This window comes from Periplaneta americana, chromosome 9, assembly GCF_040183065.1.
Source record: "Periplaneta americana isolate PAMFEO1 chromosome 9, P.americana_PAMFEO1_priV1, whole genome shotgun sequence".
Taxonomy (NCBI): domain Eukaryota; kingdom Metazoa; phylum Arthropoda; class Insecta; order Blattodea; family Blattidae; genus Periplaneta; species Periplaneta americana.
The window spans coordinates 35,845,224-35,868,626 of NC_091125.1; the positions used below are offsets into that span (position 1 = coordinate 35,845,224).

The following is a 23,403-nucleotide window of genomic DNA, read 5'->3' on the forward strand; positions in this document are numbered from 1 at the left end:
TTTACCCAAAATTGTGCAGCGGGATGTAATATTGTGACTGGTGTACAGATGGCTTGAGTCTGAGTACGTGTAGTACGTTCTCGGAGGGAGAAAGAGCGTTCTAGCGGGACTTCATCAGACCTTGAGTCTACATGGCTGAATCGACAGATGTTTGTACAGTGACTTATGAATCACTCTGTATAATAAGACGGTCATTCGGACTTTCCACACAAAGGAATGATAATGAATAGTAGCCTATGTCCGTTTGTAACTGCGGTGTTCGCCTTTCGGTCCATTCTCCGTACACACAAAAAAGTAAACATATCTGAATAGGGGTCTTAGAAATTTCATCTATGTGGCTTTTATATATATATATATATATATATATATATATATATATATATATAGACACAGGGTGCCCCATTTATCTTGTGCACCTATTATAATTTTTTTGTTTGGATAGGTATTGAAATGTTTGTTTTTGAGAGTTATGTTAGAACGAGGGGCTAACATGAGTGTAGAGATTTGGTACATGTGACTACATTTGTTTGTAACTGCGGCGTTCGCCTTTGGGTCCATTCTCCGCACACACAAAAAAGTAAACATATCTCAATAGGGGTCTTAGAAATTTCTTCTATGTGGCTTCTATATATATATATATATATATATATATATATATATATATATATATATATAAGATTAGCTTATAAACTGCGGTGAGGACGCTCAGACAAGCAAGTTCGTGGGAACAGAGATCAACTTCCAAACTACTTAGCTAAAAGGGATAGGAGATAGTTTGCATGCATCGTTTAACTTTATATATATATATATATATATATATAGACACAGGGTACCCATTTATCTTGTGCACCTATTATAATTTTTTTGTTTGGATAGGTATTGAAATTTTTGTTTTTGAGAGTTATGTTAGAACGAGGGGCTAACATGAGTGTAGAGATTTGGTACATGTAACTACATTATGATACAAGATACACGTGACGTCATCAATTTTTCAAATAGCACTACATACTTGAATCATGTTACATTGATTACACACATTAAGATGAGTTAAAAATGTATCATAATGTCACCTTCCCAATCAATAACAACAACAAAATGCAAAATGAATTAATCAGAATGTTCCGTTTGTTGCGGTTCCCCATTCATCTTGTGCATTAACTTACACAAAACGAAACACGACTGACGTCCGTACACGTCGTGTATTGTGTGTTTGCTGTCTTAACATGTAAACAAACCACAACAACTGTCGACGCCACAATCCACTACTGTGGCCTGTACGTTCTCCGGACCTGTCGCCACTCGACTTCTTCCTGCGGCGAACTGTAAAGGACAGTGTGTAAGAACATTCTGACAACACCAGACGACATGCAGCAACGCATTCGACAGGCTTGTGTGTCTATTCAGCAAGCAACATGAAGGGCAGTCAAACGGTCTTTCGGGAAACGCCTTCGAATGTGCATTAATGTGAATGGTCACCATTTGGAACACTTTCTGTGACTCTAAAAGCATAACATTATCACATTGGAAGTACGTTTTTGTTTCGTTTTGTTGTTATTATTGATTAGGAAGGTGACACTGTGATATATTTTTGAACTCGTCTTAATGTGTGTAATCAATGTAACATGATTAAAGTATGTAGTGCTATTTGAAAAATTGATGACGTGTCACGTGTATCTTGTACCATAGTTACAGGCACCAAATCTCCACACTCATGTTAGCCCCTCGTTCTAACATAACGCTCAAAACCAAAAATTCCAATACCTATCCAAACAAAAAAGTTACAGTAGGTGCACAAAATAAGTGGGACACCCTGTAAGAATAGTAACATTGATGCTGTAAATACCTTTTCAAGTTATATTTTGTTATCTTCATTTCGTATTGATACGATTTCTTCTTGCATTACGATTTGTTAATTTTGTTATTACTCGACTTTTTGTTCTATGTATAGTCTTGCATACAATCTCAGAGCTTTAGCATTTAAACAGATGCATATTTCAGTTTAATTACTCATGTATTCTGCATCCACAGGCAGTTTAAATGTTTTTCGATAACAATTTTAAACAGTGTAACTTTCTTACATATACATTGCCGTGTCCTAGCTCACATGTGTTTAGAAACCGAAAGCGACACCTCGTATATAATATCTTGTTAGACTCAAGTGCCTTTTCAACGAGTTTACACGTTATACGCATCGTTGCATTCATCCCGAGTGCAAAAAGAGCGAGACGTTGTTCATAACAAACAATTAAAGTTATAAGTAAGAGCCATTACGCCGTAATAGAGAGCATGTCCCACACCACTGGAGTGCATAGCTTGAAGAGCCAGGCTACTGGCTGGGTCTGCAGTACAAACAAAGACCGACGGCGGCGACAGGATAAATAACTCGGGCGCTATTCCACGGTGGGCCAGTATATAAAAGAAGCTCATCTGTCAGAATCCACACCACGTATTTTACATTTTTTCCCTCCTAAGAAAGCTACAAAAAAGTTTTTGTCCTTTTTCATATATACAAGAGTTGATCTTTTATAGACTCTAAAGGAATAAAATAAGATTAGCCTATAAACTGCGGTGAGGACGCTCAGACAAGCAAGTTCGTGGGAACAGAGATCAACTTCCAAACTACTTAGCTAAAAGGGATAGGAGATAGTTTGCATGCATCGTTTAACTTTATTCAGCATAACAAGCCCAATGGAGTTGTTTCTGATTTTATATACAGATCTTAATTGTTTGATGAAAACTAGGCAATTATATTACATTACAAAAATGAATGCCATTAAATTACAAACATTTGATCAGTATCCCCTACAATCATTTGTGTTAAACAAAACAAGAGAACTATGAAGTAACGATTTGTCAAAGAATTATTAAAAGCCGCATTCTTACAGAATCATTTCAATTGCACTCACAAAATTATTACAGTAAAATATCGTTACAACGAACGCCAGTATAACGAAATATTCAGATTACGGAATTATTTTCTGTCTTTTTCTCGTATAATTTCAAGTCAAAGTAGAGCAAGTGGACAGCTTCAAATACTTGGGGTGTACTTATAAGCAGTAACGAGTTGCTGCCAGGAAGTCAAAAAAGGAGGATAGCCTAGGAAGCTTTTAATAGAAAAAGGAACGTCTTCTGCGGACCTCTGAAAAAAGAACTGAGAGACTAGTAAAATGCTTTGTATGGAGTGTGGCATTGTAAGGGGGCAGAAACGTGGACATTACGACGAAGTGAAGAGAAGCGAATAGAAGCATTTGAAATGTGGATATGGAGAAAAATGGAACGTGTGAAATGGACAGCCAGAATAAGAAATTAAGCTGTGTTGGAAAGAGTGGGTGAAGAAAGAATGATGCTGAAACTTATCAGGAAGAGGAAAAGAAATTGGTTGGGTCACTGACTTAGAAGAAACTGCCTATTGAAGGATGCACTGGAATGAATGGTGAACGGGAGAAGAATTCGAGTCAGAAGAAGATATCAGATGATAGAAGACATTAAGATATATGGATCATAAGAGGGGACAAAGAGATAGGCAGAAAATAGAAAAGATTGGAGAATGCTAGGTTTGCAGTGAAAGACCTGCCCTTGGGCAGAACATTGAATGAATGAATGAATGAATGAATGAATGAATGAATGAATGAATGAATGAATGAATGAATGAATGAATGAATGAATGAATGAATGAATGAATGAATTTAAGGAATTTCGTTTTTATGAAGAGAAAAAGAGTTATTGTTTACTGAACTCTACGAAGACAGGTCTGAACTCACAAGTGAGACTAACGAGGCGCCACTCATGAGACAACTAAGGCAGGAGAAAATTGCGTAGGATGGCCAGTTTTTTCTCCCTCCATTGCATACATCGCTGACTAGTTACATATAACATTAATCAGACTGTAGATGTATAGGCCTACTAGCACGAGTTCTTCCTCTGACACATATCGTCAAGTGACATATACTGCCTGGTAATAGATGTACATATTAGCCAGAACATCTGAAATCAGTAGTATAACAAAATAAATTCCCTCCCTTGCCGAAAAAATCTACTTTTTTAACTAGAAATATTTTAAATCTAGGATACAATTCGTTAGCAAGTAGGGACATACAAGTATTTTATATTATAATAATACTGCTATTGCATAGTGGCCACGTGATCATTAAATATCTAGCTAATGTAATATGTCAACTATGATGCTATGAATTTTGCGTTAGTTTTTTTCTTTCAGTTGTTCCCTTGTTCTCTCCATTTAGCTTTCTTCTAACAATCACAGCTCACTAATCTCATAACATGGCTTCCCAAACAACATGGTACCTCTTATTCTACAAAATGCTTCATAAAACTTGAATTTTGTTCTTTTTTATGACTTCTAGGCCTTTTCTTTTCAATACAATGCAAGCTCAGCTTCATATTTAATTTAAGAATATTGTCTACACCTACAATATGTAGAATATACGGCGTAAGTAGGGAAATGAATAAGCAGGCTATTTTCTTTAGGAAAATAGCGTATTTCGATATAACGCAATTTCATTATAGCAAACTAATTTCAGAGGTCTCTTCGATTTCGTTATACGTCTATTTCCTGTATTTAGAAGTTCTCGATCAACACGAACCTGTACTCTAGATTCTACAGTAGGCTATATGTCACCTTTCGATGGTGCCACAATAAACTATAATGAGGGAGTGATGTAGTAAAACATTAATAATAATAATAATAATAATAATAATAATAATAATAATAATAATAATAATAATAATGCAACGAAAGTTCGATATAGCAAGAACTGATATACTGCAGACTCTGATATAACACGGTATTCTCTTGTCTCATTGTTTGCCACTCTACAGTATATGTCGCCTTTAGATGGTAAAACAATAAACTGCAATGAGGGAGTGATGTAGTAATACATTGATAATAAACATAATAATAATAATAATAATAATAATAATAATAATAATAATAATAATAAAGTTGTATTCTCTGATTGAGGTTCTGGCTGATACGTACATCTATTATCAGACAGTACATCTCACTTGACGATATGTGTCAGAGAAAGAAAAATATTATGCAAATCTGGCTTTTCAGGTAGAAGCTCCCTGTGAAGCAGGCTTGAATAATTTCAAAGGAAAAATCGTGTACAGTTCCTGGGGTAGCTCAGTCGGTAGAGCATTCGTGCGCTAAGCGATGGGTCCCGGGATCGATGCCCGGCCCGGAACAATATTTCCCTTGAAATTATTGAAGAACAATATTGTTTGTATGCATATGAAATCTGATTAGTGTAATATGTTACTAATCAGCGATGTATGCAATAGAGGAGGAAAAGGAACTGGCCAGTCTACCTCGTTATCACCTGTCTTAGTTGCCTCATGAGTTGTGCCTTATTGATGTCACTTATGAGGTTCAAACCTGTCTTTAGACAGTTGATTAAACAACAAGAATAAGTCATAGATGATATTCAGGAATCGGTGTTGTGGATTTATATTAGGCCTACGTCAATGTTTCTGTTCCGGAGTGAAAGGGCTCTTTGAAAAATTTTCTGATTGTTTCTTTTCAACGTCAAAATTCTACCTATCATCTTAGCTATAATGTTAATAAATTCTCAGTTTCTGGTGCCTTCACTTCGAAAATGAAACTTCACACTGCCAGATTATATTCAAGACAAAACCTCCTACTAGCTCACTATCAGCTGGCAGATCAGTGGCTTACGATGGCTGCGGATCGGTTTCGAATCCCGGTGATAATAGAGTCGTACTTATGGTGACCAGAGCTAAGGTTCCACAGGATTTTTCTCGACTTTCTCCCATTTTCGTCCATCATTTCACAGCCACTTTCCATTTCTATGTTAATTATCATCTATAATAGCATTAACCGAAACGGTGTCACCTGGATGTAGTATTGTGTTTGATAGACTGATGGCATTATTTCGAGGAGAAGTAGTGCTCTTTTGAGGGAGTGAAAGGACACGCTAGTGGGACTTCACCGGAATCTGAAGTCTATACGGATGAACCAATAGATAGCATCACATGGCTTACTTAAGATTCATATATATATATATATATATATATATATATAAAGAAATAGGCTGTTTGGACTTCATCTAAGCATTTGTAAGTAAAGGTGTGGTAATGTAAAATAAGTCAATTCGAGGCTTCGGTGCTAGTCTTCGGGTTTTCCTCCGTATAAAATGAGAACAATTTCAGACAGTTTTATTTTCCACCATGTCACGCTCGTTTGCTAGCTTTGTCGGTCACTGTGCTATTATTTCATGAAATTATTCTCTGTAACAAGTTAGACAAGGCAGATATTATATTTGTAGATGTCCTTCTTCTGTTATTACGAAGCAAGAACCATTTATTTTGTGCAATCCATGGTTTGCCTTACACTATACGTACACTGGATAGTTGGCCAGATCAGACCGTGGGCACTGCGACTGAAGCATTCGGTTTTCTATAATTCTGCCAGCTTTATTTATTCTATTCGTTGTGAATATTCGTCGGTTATATGGGAACTGGAAGGTCTCATACTTATATTTCATAGTTTGCGCCGCAGTCTAGTATATACAGTCACGAAGCTTGAGTTTATGAGGGTACTAGAAACAATAGACTGTGCAGGTACTATTTCACATTGTCTGTAATGAGGCGATAGTAGCGATTCTATTGGTTAGCAACTATCTATGGATGCATATTTACTACGTATTGAGCTTCGTGACTGTGTATACTAGACTATGGTTTACGCCTTGCTGCTCTAGGATCTCAGATGACTATATCTGGTGATAAAAGGAAGCAATAAAACAAAATAACCTTTCCTTAAACGGGAGAGGCAATGTGTGGTGTTAGCCTGTAGCGTTATTCTTCTCAACTTGAGAGGATAACAATTTTTTGTCGTCTTCTTTTGTTTACTTTAGGAATTTAAACTACGTCTGAAATTTTAAAATTAGGCTATTAGCATGTCTGCTCCACCCTTTATTACACTATCCATCTTATTCTAGTCTTTCTGTTTGTTTGGCATCTGTCTCGTGACATATTTACTGATCTGTTTTAACCCATTTTCGTCATCTGCTGTTCAATTTACTTAGCCTTCTCTTAAGTTATAATATCAAATGCTTCATAATAATAACCACCATCATCACCACCACCACCACCATCACCACCACCACCATCACCACCACCACCACAACCACCACCATCACCATCACCACCACCACCACCATCACCATCACAACCACCACCATCACCACCACCACCACAACCACCACCATCACCACCATCACCATCACCATCACAACCACCACCATCACCATCACCACCACCATCATCACCACCACCACCACCATCACCAACGTCGCCATCATTATTAAAAGTTAAAAAGTTGTGTATAAAGTGTAAATTAAAAATTAAGGTGGCATTTATTTTTTAAGGTGACATGTATTTATTTCGCCTGACGAGTTACTTCCTTGGTTTTTAATTGTAAATTATTTAAACAATAGCGTGTAAGAGGGTCTTAGACTAGAAATGTTTAGCTTAAATGTAGTTCTGTTTATAAGTATGAATAAGGGTGTAATTGTTTGTCTTATTTGAATTGTTGTATCAGTGAAGCGTGGTGAGTCAGTGAAGTTATGGTTTTACAGTGCAGTGAATAGTTCCGATCAGTGATAATTTATAGTGTCAATGAAATGTGTTCTATAGTGTCAGTGGAATATTTTATATAGTGTCAGTGAAATGTGTTCTAGTGTCAGTGAAATGTGTCACAGTGAGTACAGTGAGTGAGATGAGAATAAAGTGAAAGATTATTATCAGTACCAATGTGAAACTTATGTTGGGCCTATACATATGTTAGGTTGTAATGTAAAATTAGGTTCACTTATTAATTAGGTTATTTTATGTAGTATTATTAATTGTAATTATTGTTTATAATAATTGTATTGTGTATTCTTATTGTATTGTGTATATAATTCTGTTGTGTAGCCTACTGTATAATTGTATTGTGTGTTGTAATTTTATTTTGTATTGTTTATATTGTGTATATTGTGTATACCACTGCCACCGGGTGATTTCCCACTTGCAATGTAAATAAATATTTACTGTACATACATCCATCAATAACAACATGTCGGGATTGCACGTTGCGAAACATTCCATCTTCACTTCTAGGAAAATTCTGAGCCAACATCTGTAGTTCACAAATAGCAGGACGCAGCCCCCTTCAGCCAACTACGAATACAAGACCTCTGGTGGTGGTCTGCCTTATGTCAGTGATCCACCTTAGTTGTGAAGTCCCCGTCAGGGAGAGAATACTATGTCCTGATCCGGGACTCCAGCTTCATCTAAGATCTCAGGGATGTCCAGAACATATCATTATAGCCACCACCAATTTTTGGACAAACCACAAGGCACACCCGCCAGTGCGGTTAGTCGACCCGATGCCGGCCAAACACAGTAAGTACCCTGTGCTATTTGTCATAGGTAAAACGGTATCGGTAATTAGACACGCCATAAAATATTCATCTAAAATATTACTAATTATAAGCAATTAAAACACAATTCACTCAACCAAATTAATATATCATGCTGAAATTGCCTGCCTTCTTGTTTCAAACATGTCACATTGTTTGAGGAGTGATGGATCATGCACAGCCGTTCCCGTTGAAAAATAGAGCGGATATTTTATTATATTTTAGTTCCTTCAGGAACACAAAAATAATTAATATTTTTTGTGCTCTATGTAGATCTTGTGACTCAACTCCTTGTGAATTTTATTTCTGACTATTACATTTTTACTACGTCACACTACTTTCGACCAATAAAACGGTACGAAAGGACGTCTTTCAACCAATCATGGCTGCTTATCGCACAATTTTATCGCGTCCCTAGCATTTTTTTAATTTTATCGCGTCCCTAGCATTTGTTTATTTTTATCACTACCCTAGCATTTGTTTCTTTGTTTGCCAACATTTCAAACTGCACTTGTCTGGCCGTCAAAAAACAGAAAATTACAAACCACTCCAGCCGATGCACATCACTTTCAAATATGACTCGCATTTTGGGATTCAAGAACAAGAATTAATAAAGATCACTGGTCATATATGAAGAGCACCATTCGGAAATCCTGAATGAGTTGAGGGATACACCATGTACACCAACGAGTTCACTTCTTTTACGCACACGTCCAATATAACATCAACTGAACCACCAACCACTAAAACATTCAAATTTGAAAATTGTAATTTCAATAATTGTTTCTTTTAAAATTATCCATGTTTATTTTTTATTTCATCATCGTTAATGAATACGTTTCTTGTTTATTTCATCATCCCTGATTAAAACTTTTCTAACACTTGTTTATATTATTTAGATTATGTTTGTTATAGCTTCTGCTATATGATATTATGGATAGTCACGTATCAGAGATTGTTTAATACTAAGATTTATTGAAAATCGTCTGTAAAGTGACGTTGATTACTGGGATCCGGATAATTGAAATGGAATGCAAATGTTTTAATAAAAATGAAACTGAATCAACAAAGCCTTCTTGACTAGTAACAGTCCACAGAGTTCAATGATGATTCCATAGTTGGCACAACTGATACCGGTAACAAGAATAAAACACTACTGCCATCTAGCGTAATGTTGAGATGGTACAATAATACATTTGAAGACAGTTTTATTTTCGTAAGCCAGATTTATCGATATAATCAAAACCTCTAGTGAGATTACTGTTGATAAACTCTGAAAGACAAAATGTACAAATAACCCACATACTCCAGAAGAAATAAAAGAATGGCGTCAGAGGAAACGTAGCCTCAGTTTATGAACTGGGATTGTAGAGAGTGATGTGTCACTTCTTAAACAGTTGTGTGAAATATTTGGAAGTATATAACTGCAGCATATTTCTTCTTAATTCTCCTGAATAAATTATATTATATTTAGTAATTAACATTTTACATTAATAGAGTGTTGGTCAGTCGATTGACTTGGGTATTACCAAAAGTAACAAAAGTCTGCTAGCGGCTCGGCTAAAATCCGGGTTGCTGTGTTGCGGTTTTCTACAATCTACTCACCCAGTTACTTAGTATATAGATCTGCTTATATACCGGCAATACTGATACAATGATGCAATAATTTTATTAATAAGATATTCACAAATTGAAATACAATTTCGCGGTTTGTCTTTGAAGTTGGAGCAGCATTTGTTCAATATGATTAATTTATTTTTCTCTGAACACAACAAAGAGGATGTATTTTTAAACGTGAAATAACTGCGGCTTTGAACCGTATTGCCATGTACAGGGAGATCATTTTATTTTTACTTCAATTTTTATTGTACCTCAGTTTTGGAATGTACTTCACTCCCACCCCCTCTACTAGTAAACTTCCAACCGTTCACGACGCAGAGCCGAGGGCGCGTAAGCAGTACTGAGTTACTGAGTATAGTACGTTCCAGAAATATGTTCGCGTTTTCCAGTGACGAAAGAGCTTTCAATATTGAATCATATTTTCGTACAGGTACTGTCATCCGTTTCCCTACGTTGCATCCCGGTTTCCCCCACCTGCTTCTGTTCGCCCCTCTGTTAAGTCTAGTAGCTGGGCTATCTTAGCCCTTTTCTGAAAACATTAATTTCTGTTAGGAAATGGACGTCTACGTAATATTATACAAGTGTTTAAAATAACTTAAATAAAAGGGCCTCGTTAAGTAATTAACTGTCACGTGATCCCCCCTTTCTACGACCCTGCGACAAAACCACTTGAACGGAGAGCAGATAGCATTTCTGAGTAATTTTATCTGTTCGGATCGGTCAGAAGTGAAGGTTGAATTTACAGAACGTAAGGTACTATTTTATAGAATAGGTACAGAATTATTTCAACATGAGTTACTCGTACGAAGGACGAAACTGGTAATTGGAATTAGGTACAATAGTCTATAGTGCAATAACATGCACAAAAGAACTGAAGCCTGTATCGAAATGAAATGAACGTCCGAATGGATAGCTCAATTCGTGAGTAAAAACACTAAATGTTAATACAGTACTGTAATTTGATTAAACAAAAACCTAATGAAAATTATTAAACTCAAAATTGCGATATTTCCTAGTTTACATAAATGGATGAACTACTTTTCTACCCTCCTATACCTAGTAAAGTGATTTGTATTTTACGCCGGTGTCATCGAACTCCAGTCGTGGAAGGGGTAGCAAAAGGTGTTTCCTGTTTCAATCGTTAATAGAAAGGTATAGCCAGGTTAATATTAAAAATGTTGGTAAAAATAAAATGATGTCCCTGTATAAGCAATGAGAGATACATGGTTGGTCTTGTCTTCTCGTAGCATATACGTTGCCTAAAGCGAACACAAAAATTAACAAAGAGAGAACGTTTAGAAATATACATATATGGGTATAAAATATTGGGAACCAGTTATTTAAAATTTCCGGCCTCAGAGCATTGGAATACAATTTCACGCAGGAATAGTTCAAAGATGATTCATTTGAGAACACAAAGTTTATTCCGAATGTAACTTAGTAAATGTTTCATTGTGCTTATGACGAACCAATTAGCGTCCATTAGTACGATGCAATGGCGTTCATTACTGGAATCCATCAAGCAGAATTCTCCAACAACTATTGTAATGGACTAATCCAATTTTCCATCACCTTGCGCTGTTATCGGTTGACAGAGTTGTGTCTAAAATTTCCAATTATTAGAGCACAAATGTTTCGTAAACAAATTAAGCAATTCTGAAGCAAATATTTCATTAATGTATACACCCCAATGGAAACAATCTAGAACATTAGAAATGCTTTGAAGCAGAATAATTGAATTTCTCTTTCCTAGATCGATGCAATGTTTGCAAATGTGTAAAATGTATGTATTTATTCACACTGCAATGGGTATATACCCGATGGCAGTGGTAACTAATTACACTCAATAAAGACAATAATAAACACAATTAATAATAATATTAATAAATAATACTAACAATAATTATTAATAATAATTAATAATAATAATAATAATAATAATAATAATAATAATAATAACAGGGAACATTCTAAATTAAATGAAGCACGATCGGTTAAAATAACATTCAAAGTAAATCTAATTTGTACCTTAAACCTATGTTCGAACTAAAAGCCACGAGTATGATACGTTCATATCTGCACAAGTACCTTTCAACACTACACTCATTTCGCTGTCAATTCACTCACTGCACTGGAACTACGACACATTTCACTGATTCTATCCTGATTTCACTAACACTTCAAAAACATTTCACTGTTCAAATACTTTGCACTGCCACTATAAACTATAAAGCTTCACTGACAGGAACACGTTTCACTTACTCAACACACTTCACTGACACAACATAATTCTTCACTGATACAACACTTCAATAACAAAATATCAATTACACCCTTTAAATACTGTGTATAATTATCGTCTATTAGTAAAGTCCTTAAGCCTATTTTTAAATACATTTTTGGTTGTTGGTAAAGCCTTTAGTAAGTCTGCAGGTAAAGCATTCCAGTCCCTGATAGTACGATTGAGAAAATAAAACTTTCCAGTGTCCGTCCTCTGTCTTCTTTCCCTCAATTTATATGAGTGGTCGTTCCTTGAAGAGTAATTTGGCGGCTGCAACCTATTTTTTATTTCTCTCCAGGCAGGCTCACCTCTGTATGAGGTCATATACTAACACAATAATAGCAATTATATATCTAATCAGCCTTCATGATGAATATTAGACACTTTATCTACAATGCACGTACATCTTAGCCTAAGGATAATGATACGACAGTTTCACGGAAACAAGAAATATTGAATACAAAATTGACAGGTGCATTAGCCTTACTATGCTGCATATATTTACTTAAAACTACGTGTGGGTGCGGTCATCTGTCGATAGATGCATAGTTTTATTACGCTACATATCTTTATGTAGAAGGGGCATGTGACTAACAGAGCGCGGAATGTATCTTCAGCCAGGTAAAAACAAGAAGAACACAAGTAAGATACAAGAGGGGGAGAGTACAATGAGAATAAGGGGAATAGAAGAAGTAGGAGAAGACAAGGAGAACAAGAGAAAAATAAGGAGAACAATGGAATACAGGAAAGACAAGGGAAATACAAAGAGAACGAGGATAAGACAAAGAGAACCACAGGAAGACAAGAATAACATAAAAATAAGGAGAACAAGGGGAAGAAAGGGAGAACAACGGGAAGATCAGGAGAAGAAGGGAAGATAAGGAGAAGAACGGAAAGACAAGAAAGAAAGGAAAATAAAATAAGAATAAGTGAAATACAAGAAGAACAATGGAAAATTAAGGAGAACAACGACAAAATAAGAACGAGGGAAAGACAATAAGAACACAGAGAATTCAAGGAAAAAGAGGAAACAGTGACAGCATATACAAATGAGAATTGGTTCCTGTAAGTTAGTACAAAAAAAAAACATAAATTAACATTGTAATAACTTATAGAAACCAATTCTCAATTGTACATGCTGTAACTATTTTTATAATCTACTTTACATGTAAAAAATTGAACACTGCTATTTGTAATTTTACGAACTTATGTTACGTGATATCGCCATAATATGATGTTAACGTACACTTCATACTTCTTCCCTCTCATACAATCAATTCATTAATTTCCATCATACCTTCCCAACACATAGTTTCATTCAACGCCATCCATGTTGTTATTTTTATTATACTTATTACTGTTATATTTTAACCTATTTTAACTATTGACACATTTACTCACTATTGTCATTTATTATGCACAACTCTTATGTAACGTATATCCAACTGTTTGTTCACTATATATAATGTATTCGATAGGTATACTATATTGGATCTTGTGATTCAGTGACTAGTGAAGAAATAGGGAATAAGAGTGATGACAGATGTGAGGGGAGGTAGAAGTGAGAAGAATGTGAATGGTTATGATTAAGTACTGTTAGTAAATAGTACATTATGCAACGAGCCTATAATGAAAGTAATTAAGAATCGAGTATGGATATTTATGAAACGAACGCAAGCGAGTTGCATAATTTTCATACGAGCTTCTTAATTACCATTATAGGCGAGTTTCATACGACTTTTTATGCTCGACCGTATTTCTAACTTGATATTATTAATTTTCTTTGTATCTGACCTTGACCAATGTCCCGTATGTTGTGAGATGTGCGGAGACGCGAAAGTATTGATTTTTTCCGAGAAACAGATGTTCACATTGACCTTACTAGGCCATAAGAACCTACAGAGATAACACTGAAATTAAATTAGACATTGGAAAACGAGATGACAAATTGAATTTATTTGAATATTATTTACAATTAACGCTAATTATTATAGTAACAGAACATAACCTTCTGCGACAGTATTGGATTTCCAGCCTCCGTGACTTTTCGCTAATTCTCTTTCGATTGCATATCCGAGAATAATCGATACTTGCGGTTTTATAACGGTAGAAAGCTGACCCGTCATTGGCTGAACAGTTGTAACCTGAGTCGTCATTGGCTGAAAGACCTGACCTTTAATGAGTAGGTGTACTTTAATGACATGCATTAAAGGTCTGCTACCAGGTGTATAATTACATTTCGGCATGGTCGAGCATAAAGATAGTAAACAAATTAGGGAAATTTTAAACAATAGGAAGTACTTCAATATAAGTAAACAATAAAAGTGATCACTAGAAAAAGGGAAAGTTTTCAAGGTGAGAGGTTAGACAGTAAATTGAGGGAATGTATTATAGCAATTGGAGTTGTAGACGTAAAATAAGATGACTTCACACGTCAATGAAACTTTGTATTTGTTATTGTAATTAGAAGGTTATGGGGAGCACGAATACAGAGATGTGGTGGCGACCCATTATTAAATAAGAGCTGTAGAAATAAATATAACATATCGGATTTGAAGATGGCTCTTTCGAGCCGAAAATCATCACAATTCTTCCCTCTATATCCACACAACTCAAATGGGCTGACAAGACGCCAGAAACCCAACTTTGAGTGCACACAATTTTTGTGTGACTTAAACTATGGCTTTATGTTAACGTACCTACAGTAACGAATATATTAAGAAAATCTGGATTTCAGGTAGAAGCTACCTGTGAATCATTGTGACGGTGTCGTGTATAGTTCCTGGGGTAGCTCAGTCGGTAGAGCATTCGTACACTAAGCGAAGAGTCCCGGGATCGGTACCCGGCCCCGGAACAATTTTTTCCATTAAGTTATTCAATATCTAAATATTTCTGCACTTTTGTAAATCAAATATTTTGATATGCACAAATATCTAGATATTGTATAGTTCATTGTTTGATAATTCCAATGAGGCGAAAACGTTCGCGAAAGAAATTTAGATTGAAAACAAATGTTTATATTTTGTAATATTTGTTTTTTTTTTATCACGGAAATACATAAATTAATTAAGTGAATTGTATATTTCTAAATAAGCGTAGATGTAAACATTTTTCATAATTTGCAAATAGTGTATTTTCTAAACTGTAATGAACCAACTAAATTATATAAATCTTAAATTGTTAAACTTACAACCCTACTATACCTATAGGCGAAATAAGGTTCCATACATACGAGTACATTTGATATTCGATATTAGTAATAATAATAATAATAATAATAATAATAATAATAATAATAATAATAATGTTGATACAATAATTAGATACAGCAAGTAAATAAAATACATGAAAATAATATTATGGCTGTATTAATATTATAACTGTAGATCTCCAGTAACCAGATATATGTAAAGATACAGATAGAAGCGGTTAAACTCTGTTAAAATAGAGATAGAAGCGGTAAATCTAATCTATGAGGTATACAAGGGAAAAAATCAATTAGCAGTTGACATGATTGATTAAACTTAAATTGCATGTAAAAATAGACAGATAAGATGTTCGCAACGTTACCGCGGGAATGATGTCATGTCTCGTATCTTTCCGAGTGCATTAAGGTACTACTGCGTAATATAAGTTACAGAAGACAATTACAACATCTGAAATTTATTTCAAAGCTTTTCTCTAAAAAATGTAAGTAGCTTAGCCGTGTATTTAATGCTAATAGCTACCTTCAGTGGCTTACTGTTCGCAGCCGGTCTGGACAAAGAAGAAAGACGTAAAGAAATACTTTTACACGGTAGAAAGGACACATCCCGCAATAAATCGTGGAAACCCACTCCACATAACAGAACAGTGTCTCCGACATCACCGGTAAGAACATTCTGACGGTGAATTTCAAAATCTTCCAAAGATCTCTTTACGGAAACCATTATCCAGTACCACTAATCTCGTACATGTTTATGCCTCCTTCCACCATCTTTCTTCTTAAAAAAATATATGCTTTACATCTAGTGCTTGTCCACAACATTTTGACCTTATTAATTAGCATTCCGTTCTTAAAACAGAAATGGAATGTTATTAGATATAAATTTAAATATGTGCTTAGAATTAATTGTATTTAGATATTCAATTAAAATGAAATCTGTAGTGCAACAGGCCATGGAGGGCCAATACCGACCAATCGATATTGGCCTCATCACATGCCTCAATAGATGTGAACGATCATGGACGACGGACCTGCATTCACTTCCGCATGGCATTCACTTCCCCAGACCTTGGTAACGGATCAAAATTAATCATTATTCACATCTAACTCGGGCTATAATAGAATCTAATCGTTCCCTTTTACAGATCGATGAAGTCATCAAAGAGCCAATTGGCTAGCCTCCTGATCTGAGAAAAATCATAAAGAGCCAATTGGCTATTACCGTTCCGATGATTAAATCTTACGCGTTCGAATCACCAAACAGCCAAATTGGTATTACCGTTTCGTTGCCTAAACTTCGACCGCTTCACCTCTTAGTTCATTGCACTTCTATCACCTCTTGGTCAGATCGCTGTGCTTCTCTCCCCTTTCCCCCCGTACGTTGTAGCTAATAAGTTACGCCCATTTTCGGCTTTACCCCTCAAAAGTTTCTAGAGCTACTTCAGTGGAGCAGCGAAACCCGAAGTGAGAAAAGTGGCCAACAGGCTTGGAGCTCACATATTCAGTTTTTCACAGCCCCAACTCTCTTGCAAGGACGTGTTTTCATTACTCACTGAAGCTATCCAAATTCATCGCGGTGATGGTTGACCACCTGTCTCATCATAAATTACAATGGTCCAGATTTCAGGAGAAATTGTAATGTCCTATGTGGACTCAAACTAGCGTTTATTCCGTAACGTTAGTTCAAGGAGTGGTGCCTTAGATCACACAGCTTGGACGCTGTAGAGACATTTTACATTTCTCTGAAAAGCAATGGATGAGTCTTTCCAAAATGTTGTAGGTTAAAACGAATACAATCAGCAGAGAGTCTGGAAAATATTAGGAGCTACATGTTTCTGGACTTGTGTTGCTTAAACGTATTGTTTTTAACGAGACAAAATAAAATTCGCGATTATTAAATGTTTTATCTTCTATAGTTGTTCTCAAGTAGTAGTATTTTGGTCACAAATTCTGAAAAATATCAGTTTCATACTCGACAGATAAATGGCGATCTTCCTCTTTCCTTAGGGACTCGCCATATTTCACTTCTCTTGTGTTTCCTGAATACGCTACATCAAGACAACCACATGACTTCAGAGTTCCGCTTTTTCACACAGAACTACGTCCTACCCTGAGTGTGCATGAGGGGATGCGTAGAGAGTTTCGAATGCCCAAAAAAGTTCAAAATTTGAAACGCTTACTGCACGGAAACTGTAAGAACTACATTAATAATTTACTTCCAGTTGTATAGAGGAAAGATTTCGGTTCTTAATATGTAAACCGATTGAGAGATTCTTGAAGGGGTCGCCTGGGTAACGTAGTCGGTATAGCGCTGGCCTTCTGTGCTCGAGGTTCCGGGTTCGATCTTGGCCCAGGTCGATGGCATTTATATGTGCTTAAATGCGACAGGCTCATGTCAGTAGATTTACTGGCATGTAAAAGAACTCCTGTGGGACAAAATTCCGGCACTTCGGCCACGCTGATATAACCTCGACAGTTGCGAGCGTCATTAAATAAACCATAATTTAATTTATTTCTTGAAGGGCAAAGGGGCGCGGTGAAGATGTGCGTCTTAGCGACGTCGGTGAGGAACAGAGGTATGAGTCATGGCCGATTGCGTCAGTGTGACTTGAGATACGGAAGCGAGCAGTACCTTGTTCTGTAGCTTAAAGACGACGCTATCAGTGGGTAAAAGTACCATTTATCTGCGAAATAATTACGAAAGTTACGAGATCCATTTTATGAGGGTAGTAGTGAAAATTTCAAACATGTCTAAGAAATTCGGAGCAAAATACCATCGCGACAAGCGAAATGCATGAAGATTCAAATTAGGCCACACATGTCGAAATGCGAACGAAAACATGAGTACAGGACTCGGTTAACAGTGGAAATTCGCTACAGTGTGTAGTCGAAACAGAGATAATGTAGACCTAAATATAAGTGGCTTTAATAGGAAGTAATACTCGGATGTTTCTGTGATTCAGATTTTTGTAGTTTCTGTTTCGTTTTTATAGGAACAGAGAAATTCGAAAATCTACTTCCCGCATTACAGCTGGAGTATTATAGGCTTACTATTTCCAGCGAAGGGATGTCTACCAAAATTCACATACAGTATTTTTTAATATTTTAATATTCGTTTTTATGTGATACAAAATATTTTGATGAAAATTCCGAAGGTCTCTCTTCAAAGCCTATAGTACACAAAATTTTTTTTAATATGCATAACGAATACTTATTTTATTCCTATCAATTTATATTTTATGTTTGTAACTCTAGATCCCAGTGGTCAACCTCACTTGGGGACACATGATTTTCTTCGTTCTGTAGCTTAAAGACAACAGTATAGATGAATGAAGTAATAATACCATTTGTCTGCGAGTTAAATTATGAGAGAGTTATGGGAACCAATTTGTAAGACTAGTAGTGAAAATTTCAAATATACCCAAGAAATTCGGAAATTCATCGAGACCGGCGAAATGCACTAAGAGGGGTGGCGATCATTTACTATGCAGTCCCAGACGTAGTTGTACTTTTAAAATCATGCAGTATAATTTAGCTGTTTTCAACGTCCAGTGTTGGTTCAAAACGTCATCACCCCGAATGTTAGGCAAAAATGCCTTTTTTAAACTGAGTATATGTATGAAAGACCTACTAGAGATAAACACGTGTCCACACATTTGGGGACGATAGACTTAATTTTTATTTTCCCTTTTTTTGCCTATTTTAGTTCCCGTTGCCTATTTTAAGGTTAAAAACTTTTTTTTGGCCTTTTCACATCGTTATTGTACATTTTCTATATTTTTAATTTATTTAAAATAAATCTCACTTAAATTATATAAAAAAAACGGTTGTACAAATTAAAAATATAGTATATTCATCTCACACAAATATTTTCTGAGAATCTTATTCTCCAGCAATACATATGTTTCCAAGAAGTCGTAAACTTTTCTTCCCTACCGATTCCATCTTTTATGTCACTTAACAAAGATGTTTGAACAGTATAACCCTCAGTGCTCAGGTCACTTACGGGTTTATCGGCGAAAGAAAGGGTATGAGGAAAGTATTAAAAGCAAGTCTCCAGGTCCCGTTACTGTTGTCGCTTGCACGCACAAGTCACGTGTACTTTGAAGTCTCTAATCCCTTCTCGCACCCCTCTTTTTTAGACAACACCCAGTTGGTTTTTCCCGATCTCTGAAAGAAAGTAGAGACAGTCCTTCTGAAATAAGTTGTTTTAAGTTTGCTCCAATCACTTCAGTAGAAGTAGAAAGATCTTTTTCCACCATGAAAAACATTCTCTCAGACAGGCGGCTCACTATGACAGTTTACAACTTAAAAAAGCATCTTGTTGTGACATATAACCAAGGAAAGTGAGTACCGTATGGGATAGTTTATTAAGTATTTGTCTATTTTTGTCTGTTTCCATGAATAATAAATGTATATTTCGCTGCCTATTTTCAATATTTTTAGTGTCTATATGCCTGCCTATTTTAACCAAAATAAATGCCTATATATCCGGACTCTATTCATCAGAATGAAGACAGATACGATTTTTCGTGGTCCAATCATTTTGTGGTGATAGAGTAATAATTTAATTACAATGTTTACAGAGTATTACATTTTCGTAGCATGTTATTCCTAGGATATCCACAAGGATATCTTACTGCAATATCCTGTTTCTGTAAACAAATTTGACATGAATCTGCCGGCGTGGGCAGTGGACACCCTAATGACATGTTACAACCCTAGTTTACATTTACAGCACTTCAGAACTCACCTTTGTAAGTGACCGGATTGCTGTGGTTTCGAGAGTTGGTGGTCATGATTTCCACCCCGTGAGGGCCATACCGGATCTGACGAACGCCTGTATTCAGTTTGATGTCGAGTCCCTCCGACAATGCCACCGGAACGCACGAGTAACCATTCCTCACTGAAAGCATAAAACAAAACAGTCAAGCACATCCGTCCGAGGAACTTAATGGGCCCTATACCGCCGCGAAATATGGTACAGGGGGAAATGGTGATTACGTTTTATGTCCCTCAATAAAATAGGATACAATAATAAATGTATGTAGGATTATAAATCTTTCTTGATTTGTGACATTTTGTTCATTCCATATAATCATTTAGGAAGTCGGGACACTCAACCCTACATAGAGCGGATTATACGCTTCCTTGCTTTCGTGAACTGTAGTCACACATTTTAATTATGTAGGTTGTGGGATTTCTTTTAATTCTGATGACAATGATTTAAAAATACTTAATATATATCACGATATTCTTGGACGATATAAAGAAGAAACGAAACATAAAATATCGCAACAGTACGGCGGTGTTACTATTGTTGTCGGGTGGGAAGTGAAACTTACATTACAAAACGAAGGAAAAAATTAAATAAGATGCCCTCTAAATGTTTTCAATCAGCAAGAAGTTTATTAAGCTGCAAAAAGAAAACGAAGCGGCATTTGCAAGTAAATATCGAACAGTAGCAGGATAGTTCAGAAGGTGTAGAAATACAGACGAACTCCGAAGATGGATATTGATATCTCATATCAAGAAAGAGATAATGAAATCGGAAGAGACTTCGACCCTGTACATCATGTGATTTTACTTGTGCAATTGTGAGTGCAAGGGCTTTGGTTTAATGTCAGAAATTATATATTTGACGAATTTATAAACAAAAGTTATGAAATTATATATTTGACGAATTTATAAACAAAAGTTATGCACAGCAACCAACCTTCAGAGCCAATATTAGCACACGACAATTCAGGAACGCAGCTCTAAAGAAAATATAGTCTTGAATTACATAGAATGCCCAAATATTTTAGAAGATAAATATAACCTTTTTATGAAAGCGAATCGCAATTAAAACTGAATTTAAATCTATACAAAAGTCTTCGTTCGATATTGCGTCCCAAAATTAACTTAGTGCAGAGGTATTGGGAGAATGCCTAAAACGCCACGTCCTCTCAACGGAATTTATGTGGACATCTTTATCGCTTAGCAGTTTTTTTCTATTCCATTGGGATATTTCATTTAAACAATTAATTTTGAGAACTTGCAGACTAAAAATAGGAACGCGTTTTTGACCCCAGATTTGGAGTTGAATTATTATCATTGCTCTGCTACAATATTTTCTTTCGAAAAAATGTCCAAGACAAAATTCGTAAACGATGCTTGAATATCGGAGTTGTTACGGAATTGATGGACACGAATATGGCCTCCGCCTTTTAGTGGGACCGAAACGTCGTACTCCAGCCAGTAACATCTAGAAGCCATTTAATTTTATAGCCTGGACTAAAAAAAAAATAAAATTAATTACTCTGAAAAACTTTACAATGAATCTAATAAAATACCTCTACATATAGTGGATAATACAACGGAGAAATCTAATAACAGCTGCGAGTGTTATGCAGTGATCCGTAGTGAACTGTGTCCAGCATTAAACACGAAGTAAAAGACACCGATGGAAGCGTGGGCAAAGAACATGGGTCAAATGCTACGATTGTAACTCAAGTGCAATGCACGCTGAATTTTTGTTGGTGAGATGGGGTGAGTAGAATAACCATACATTAAATGCGACTTTCCGAACATGGGTCAAATGCAACTGAAGTACAATGCACGACGGGTTGTCGTTAGTAAATTGGAGTGAGTAGAAAAACCATATATTAAACGTCACCTTCCACTGACTCGAAAAGAAATAACCGAAATATTGAAACAAACTCAAAAAGTGCATTATGGTTATTTTTTCGATTCGTATGAGTCTTTAACTCTTTAAAACTGCAGATGAGTCAGGGTTACAATTCGTCCTCTTTTCATCGGACATGTCCTCTTTTTTGCCTAGAGAATATCCGTCCGCGAGAATTTTATGAAAAAGTAGGCCTACTATTGTCCGGGTTTTCATTTGAAAACTTATGGACAAGCTTAAATCTTTTTAAACCCAAAAGATGTCGTGCCTATCGAATGACGTTCTTTGAAACCGGACGTGCTTCGCGCGATATATCACAAATATATCACTGCTCCCGCAGTGCCAACATGAAAATGATAATACGAATTTATTGCGGGCTTGAGAGGCATTGCTCATTGTCTTTTGTTTGCAGTGGAAGTGAGTAGTCTGGTCTGTGTGATGTTCTGGGTTGAGTGATGAGTCAAGTTATTCTGAATATTTTTTTTTTATACCGTAGTCGGTTCGAAGTTCACAACTATGGAAAAACGGAAATGTAAATTTACGAGTTAAATTAAAAATTTAGTTGTTTTCATAACGGACGGAATGATTTTGTGATTTAAAGGGTGTACATATTGATGATGTTAAGTGTTTTGATTATTTTTGTCATCTTCAGAGATATGTGAAACAAAATGAAACTAATTCCAAGTTCTCCTCTTTGCTCTCTCACGAAAAATGGTCGAGATGTTTCAGTGTGGACAAAAACGCTAAAAATTACCCTTAGCTCTCAACCCTTTCCGCTGGAATGAGTCCATTTGGAATCACTAATATTTCTGTAATCTCTGACTCGTATGATTTGCCTGATGATTCCATTTGGTACTCTCAGAAGTAATTTTGTTCTTTACCGATAGAGTGCAGCACCCGCCAATTCCTTGGTCAGCTGTTATTAGGAAGAGGATTGTTTTTTTTTCTCCACGGTGTCTCTACAAAACCAAATTCAGGTCTGAAAGGGTTAAAGTTAGTTCAGTTTTGTTTTTCGTTCTAGCACACAATGGGAATGTTAAGAGAGTTGTTTTCTATCACAAAAAGCCAATGGATAAAGGAACGGAATAGAATGACACCATAATCTTTGAAGAATACTTTAACAGTTCACTACAACTTTAAAAACATGACTTGAGAACAGTTTCATTCGCACATAAAGAAGTGCTTAGAC

The 23,403-nt window shown here is 35.9% G+C and overlaps 1 protein-coding gene across 1 annotated transcript in view; it reads right to left on the bottom strand.

Moving 5' to 3' along the window:
• Positions 1-23,005, bottom strand: part of LOC138705571 (lysine-specific histone demethylase 1A-like) — a 139,418-nt gene extending 116,413 nt beyond the window's left edge. The window contains exons 1-2 of the mRNA XM_069834172.1: positions 22,969-23,005; positions 20,301-20,453 (exon numbers count right to left, since the gene is read on the bottom strand). Coding sequence (XP_069690273.1) covers positions 20,301-20,453; positions 22,969-23,005 — 190 coding nt within the window. The remainder of the gene's footprint in view (positions 1-20,300; positions 20,454-22,968) is intronic.
• Between the last annotated feature and the right edge of the window lie 398 nt (positions 23,006-23,403).